We start from the raw sequence: 7,185 nt of genomic DNA on the forward strand, positions 1-7,185 counted from the left end.
AAGGTCCAACAGGAGAGCTCCAATTTCATGAGATTGGAAAGCGAAACTAGTTATTTTACCTCAGGGAAACAGGAATGGGGAAGATCAAGTTTCTCATTCCTCTGCTTAATGTCAAACACATCAGCCAAAAGGTTGTCTTTTCCTTTGGACAGTGAGTGACAGAGCCATCTGCTTTAAGTAAAGGAGGAACTGATGCATCTAAACAAAATCTGCAGATTTAAGGGTAGTCCACCACCTATGTTCCTGGGTTGTACCAGAAAGGGTTTCTTTTATGGTTAAATTTTATTCCTTTTCAGTTGAAGCATGAACTCTCTGAGCAAAAGCTTTAAGATGAGTATAGTTATTCCAAGTCAAATCTGATCTCTTACCCTACCAAAGATGATAGGTCTCCTGCTTCACCAAATAAGCATGTCTAGAAGGAATATGCCTATCAATAGTGTTGACTAGATTCTCATTCACGGGAACAACAGGATCAACACTACTACACAAATGTGACCAATTCTCGACCAAAAGATCATTCAAAATACCATTCCAGTCTGCTTGAGATTTCATATAAATCTTACGTGAGTATGATACATCAGGGAAAGGCTGCTCAGTCGTCATTACTAATGAAAACAAGGCATGATCAAATGTCCCAACTGGAGAACCAACCTTACTTGTTATTACGCCAGGAGAGTTGGTTTATAAGAGGTCCAGGCAGCTACCAGACCTGTGAGTAGCTTTACTTATGATTTGCTCACAGCCTGATTCAGAGGCAAAGTCCAAAGCTCTTAAGGCATAGTGATCAGTGGGAGAAACATAATTTAACCACTCCTTATGGTGGGCATTGAAATCACCAACAAAGACAAAAGAGGACTTTCTATCATCTTCTTGTATCATAGCCATAATGGTAAGAAGACAATCAAAAATAAAATCATCCATGTCTGGATTCCAATAGATCGAACACAAATAGAAGTTGTTATGCATGCCACAAACTTTTATTACTTGAATCTCATGACATCCACATTCATATCAGGACTTATGACAAACAGGGTACTCAGTCCTGATATACACTGCCATTCCCTTGGCCCTAGGAATGGCATCCCGTTTCTAAATTATTGGGTTCTTAAAACCAGTTATGAAAAGCTCAGATGAGTGCCTCATAAACCAATGTGTCTGTGCACAAAAAAATATCTTACTGTCTGGACACAATTGTAAGGTCTTGAATATTTGCATGAAGACCACGAATATTACAATTCAGTAGACGACACTGACGTACTTGTCCTGGATTTCGCTCAATGTCTCCAGACAGCCTAAGAATTAATGCTAATAAAAAAGATACATCATACTTAGAAACTCATTTAAACAATATGTACAAAAATATAAATAAAGTGATTGATAAAAACCCATAGACTATGGATAAAATGTCGGAAAAACTGATCTACATGGAGGAGCCAATACACCATGGAAGGCTAAATACCCTCCAGGATAGCCACTTCAGCTGAAGGGAGGAGAGCAAGGATGGTTTTGAAAAGAAACCGGGAAAAGACAACCTCTTGATGAACCACCAGGCATGCATGACCTTTCTATTAAGCCTACCCAACACACCATTGAAAATAAAACAGGAGAAAAAAAGGATAGAATAGTGCACCTGAATATACCCTCAAGCAAAAGAACTCTAACCCAAGACAATGGAAGATCATGGAACAGAGGCTATGGCACTACCCAAGACTAGAGAACAATGGTTTTGATTTTGGAGTCTCCTCCTAGAAAAGCTTCTTGCCATAGCTAAAGAGTCTTGTAAGTCGAAAAAGGGCTTGATTTTTTATATGATAATTTCAAGATCTGTTTAAGGTTTGCTTAGCATTAAGATGTGAAAATTTAAATGCTAACGGAAGTAAGATCGAAGAAGCTTTAGGATTTTAATGTAGCTCAAAATAATTAACATAGGCCTACCCCTTGAATAGGTGCTCATATGCACTCCATTCGTATAATTTTGTAAACTCATAAACATATATAATCTTAAGTTCGTTTTTATATTTTTCTTATAGTTAAAAGTGAATGAATGCATGGGATCAATAGGTTTTGTTTACATTTTGCAATAGTACACTCACGTTTTTGAGTCCGTAATAATAGTTCGTTTTGAAACATAGATTTCTTCATCTCTAAATGGCTTGCTTAATTGTCTCCTGCATTCCTTCGTTCATAAACTATTTAGATAAAAAACTAAAGTAAACCAATCAAACCCTAACATTGGTTTAGGCAAATAAAATTCAAGATTTTATTTTCCCATTAACAAATTGTACAATTTACTTTTTAACTTTTTCAGGTTGTGGTTCCGTTGTTGAAATGTGAAAGATGTGCCAGTAATTACTGTGATGACCGTGTGCCCAGAAGCCTCCCATGTGGACACACAATGTGCACTTCCTGCATCGAGGCCATGCTTGCCGAAGATAAACCATGCCCAGAATGCAATAAAAGGCAAGAAATTGACACAAAAGATGAATTGCCAGTGAATTACCAACTATTAAGACTCACCCGGGTTTGTAAAACAAAAGAAATTAAGCTCGGCTCTGGAAACAGGGCTGTATTGTTTGTTGACGTTTCTAAGCTTCCTATCAAGGACGAACTCTGGAAGTGTAACATCCACGACAGCCCTAAAGTGTTATTCTGCCGTTCTTGTAATGTTTGGGCCTGTGAAGACTGCTTGGTTGTAGATCATCCTCTTCCCCCAAGGGGCACCTGTAGGGTCCTCCAGTTGACTGACGCCTTAGATCAAATTAAGAAGAAGTATGAAGAGGTTGCTACGAATATCCAGAAGGATATTGACACCATGACAGAGGACTTCCAGCTTGAGTTTAGGATGCACGACTTTTGTCTGAAACACTGCTCTGAGGAGAGAAGTCATCAGCGTCTGATGAAGAAACTGGAACCTTTGTTGGCTGGGACAAGTGAAGGAAATGCTGAAGAAGTGAGGAAGGTTAATGAACGCTTGAAAAAGATGATAAATTCATTTCGTGCTACTGATTCTCCCGAAGAGGTTACAACTGCCTGTAAAGAGCTGTTTGACTTCCAAGAGGAATTGAAACCCATCATTAAACAGGAAAAGGAAAGACTGACAAAGGCTCGCCCGTCTATGTTGTTGCATTTCAGTATGGTAAGGAAGAATCCAGTTAATTTTAATCATAATTTTGATATTGAAATAATGATGGTAATAAAATTGGATTTCCTTCTATGGTATAGTAATAATGTATCCTATCAGTGTACAAACAAGTGTACATGGTACATTTGAAGAAATTATACATTTAAATACATTATATGTAATCATGTATGTATTTTCATTCATGGGTAAATCGCAACGATTTTTGTGTAATTTATGTGAATAGAATAATATTTACAGAGGGATATAACCTATGAATCTGGATGTCAAAAGAAAAATAGGTGAAATGAAATTTAAAAATATATATACACTCTTTTCAGGATATCAAACATTTAGCTGAGTCAGAGGTGCCTATTTATGTCATTTTTCAAAAGGACGAAATACACGGATGGTCTTGTCTTTCTCTCATCAATGGAAGACTTCTGCTTTGTGCTCTGAACGAAGGAACACCACCTGGTGATGGAATAAAAGTGCCAGTAAGTATGAACAAGGTTGCAGTGGGGGATAAGGCAGTGTTCTAATACAACCCAACGGTGAACCTCAAGCAGTTTACTGTAGGTATTGCATGGTAGTCAGTACTCCCATTTTAGTCCTTACTCTATTATTATTATTATTATTATTGTTATTATTGTTGTTACAATGATAATATAATTTTAGTAGTGGACCCTCTTTAATGCAAGTTTTATTAAATATAACCTCTGCCTCAGTAGCATTTATTTTGTACTCTATCTACTCAATAGTTCTAATTGTTTTCTTTTCTACATTACTGCATTCCACCAGTAAGAGGGCAAAACTCAATCTTCATCGTTGGGTAGGTAAATCCGAGGTGAAGTCTTATAACGTGTTTAATTCACAAAAGTAGAAATACAATATTCAGTGATGCGTTTCAAGAGGTATTGCCTCCCATCCTCTGCCTGGAGTGGTTGAAGTGATGGTGGTAAGAGGCAGGGAAATTATATAGGCGACCTCCAACCCCATGGGTGGAGCAATTAGTGACGGAAGCGGGCAGGCAAATTTTCATTGGATGAGGCCTTCGCCGGTAGAAATGAGTCTGTCAGGCTGAAACTCCACTCACTTATAAGTGATGAGTAGCCATTCTATCTATGGACTGCTATGTTGTGTTTGGCGGATGCGCTCGCCGAGATGATTTCCATATTAAGCGGTCTGCCTGAATGAGACTCCGAATTTCCTTGCGAACGCCTCAGCCAATGAAAATTTGCTGCCGCGCTTCAGTCACTACTTGCTCTGCACCAGGCGCAGGAAGTGGCCAAAATAAATTCGCCGCTTCTTCATCAAGTAAGCACTGCCATAAGTAAGGACGCTACCGGCACCGCTTCAACCACACCAGCCTGTGGATGGAAGGCAATACCTCTCAAAACACGTCGCTGAATATTGTATTTTTACTTACTGTTTGAGTTTAACCTGATATAGGACTTACCTTTGATTTACCCACCCAACGATGAAGGAGGAATTTTGCCCTGTTATTGGCGGAATGCAGTAATGCAGAAAATAAGATAATTAGAAATAGAAAGAAAAGTAAAACATCAATGCTACTGTGGGTGAGATTATCTGAGCTACAACCGCAGTCAGAAAATCAAGATGCTATAAGCCCAAGGGGTCCAACAAGGTAAAATAACTCAGTGAGGAAAGGAAACAAGGATATAAATCTACTTTTAAAAGAAGTAATGAACAATTACAATAGAATATTTTAAGAACAGTAGCAACCTTACCTCCGTTCTTACTTCTATCTTGCTGTCCAACTGCTGAAAATTTTTACTTAATAATGCGAGGTTTTGCACTATTTGTGCATGGACAGTGAATGACCTCCCCAGCTCTGGAGCCAGGCGTTAGGAGCCAAAGTCGTACCTGCAGCCCTAACCAAACATTCTTGATTCTTTGTCTGAGCCATATCTGTGTGTAGTTCCTCACAAATAACACAGTCATTCTACGGTTTTATCCAAATCAAATATCTTGGTTACAATCCTAGTGTTTGGCCATTTAGATATATATATATATATATATATATATATATATATATATATATATATATATATATATATATATATATATATATATATGTATATATATATACATACATACTTACTGTATATACAAATTACGAAACGATAAAAGTCTGTTTATATTTACAAGTATACCAACAGGAGTAGTTAATGAAAAACCTCTTTTCTCCACAGTACCAACATATTGAAATGCTGTTGAGACCCAGAGGGAGAACAGTATTCATTGAAGTGGAGACCGATGAAAAGACCTCACTAGGAAGAGTGTTTATAAAACTCCAAGATACCAATCCTCTGACCCAGCAAATGTTTCTAATGTGCTCAGGACAAAAGGGCGTCTCCTACAGGAACACCGAGCTCTTCCAGAATGAAAAAGGACGCCTTAGCGGAGGTGATTACCTAAAGAGTGACGGCTCCAAGGGAGGAACCATCGTGAAAGGACTCGGAGACTGTTGTACAGGTTCCTTGTATATCGGGGACAAGAAGGGAGGAGTCTTAGGCGAGACGTTTTCAACTAGATTTCACATTTTCCTCACAGGGCCGGATAAGTACTTCTGTGATGCTCTTGGTAGGGTCACTGAAGGTTTCCAGGTCGTGAGAGATGTTGCCAAGAGTGGACTGGCGACGAAAGCCCGCGTAAAAGACTGCGGTATCTTTATTCCTATGAAGCCATTCAGTGATGATTCTTCTGATGAGGATGATGGGGATGATGAGGATGATAAGGGTGATAATGACGAGAGTGATGAAGAAAATGAGGAATAAGCCGTTGGTGTAAAAATATATATATATTTTTTTTAGAATGATTACACGCCGCTAAATGCCTTATCTACTAAAGTAATTATTCATCTGAAAAAAAAATCTAATTTCTAAACATGCCGTAGCATATATATATATATATATATATATATATATATATATATATATATATATATATACATATATAATGTATATATATATATATATACATATATAATTATATATATATATATATATATATATATATATATATATATATATATATATATATATATGTACATGTACATATATAATTATATATATATATATATATATTAATGTATATATATGTACATATATATATATATATGTATATATATATATATATATATATATATATATATATATATATATATATATATATATATATATGTATATATATATATATATTGTACATATATATATATGTATATATATATATATTGTACATATATATATATGTATATATATATATATTGTACATATATATATATGTATATATATATATTGTACATATATATATGTATATATATATATATTGTACATATATATATGTATATATATATATATTGTACATATATATATATGTATATATATATATATATATTGTACATATATATATATGTATGTATATATATATATTGTACATATATATATATATATATATTTATGTGTGTGTGTGTGCGCGCGCGCGCCCATATACTGTATACAGTATAAACATTTAATAGCATTTGTTTTAAAATGTCCGAATTTGTATCGATATGCACACATTGTCACATTTATATATATATCTATATATACATATATATATATATATATATATATATATATATATATATATATATATATATATATATATATAATGTATGTATGTATTTATGTGCGTGTACTGTATACACACATATTAGCATTTGTTTTAAAATGCACCGCTCTCTTTTACATGTATTCCTTTAAAAACTATAGCCAATTCTATGCCAAAGGACTGTTTGTTAATAAGTTATAAATGTGATATTAGTTTTTAGACCACTGAAATGTTACGCAGTTTTGTAACGGGATTTTTGTTTATAATAAGTGATATTGATGCTCAATTATATATTTTTTATTTCCAAAAGTTTATATAATATCCAATTCACTTTTTAAATAACCCTCAAGGATACCACTTGTAATAAACTTATCAGGCAGAGTGATATTGCATAGGAGAAATCGCATATAATAAGATACTTAGAATTAATGAAATTCAAAGTCTTATGGTTG

General features: G+C 34.9%; 1 protein-coding gene across 1 annotated transcript in view; it reads left to right on the top strand.

Annotated features, from left to right (window-relative positions):
* LOC137648070 (uncharacterized) overlaps positions 1–6,033 on the top strand; it is an 8,320-nt gene extending 2,287 nt beyond the window's left edge. The window contains exons 2-4 of the mRNA XM_068381010.1: positions 2,309–3,136; positions 3,460–3,615; positions 5,335–6,033. Coding sequence (XP_068237111.1) covers positions 2,309–3,136; positions 3,460–3,615; positions 5,335–5,919 — 1,569 coding nt within the window. The 3' untranslated portion in view covers positions 5,920–6,033. The remainder of the gene's footprint in view (positions 1–2,308; positions 3,137–3,459; positions 3,616–5,334) is intronic.
* The last annotated feature ends 1,152 nt before the right edge of the window (positions 6,034–7,185 follow it).

The sequence above is a fragment of the Palaemon carinicauda genome, chromosome 1 (assembly GCF_036898095.1).
Source record: "Palaemon carinicauda isolate YSFRI2023 chromosome 1, ASM3689809v2, whole genome shotgun sequence".
In the NCBI taxonomy this organism is placed as follows: Eukaryota; Metazoa; Arthropoda; class Malacostraca; order Decapoda; family Palaemonidae; genus Palaemon; species Palaemon carinicauda.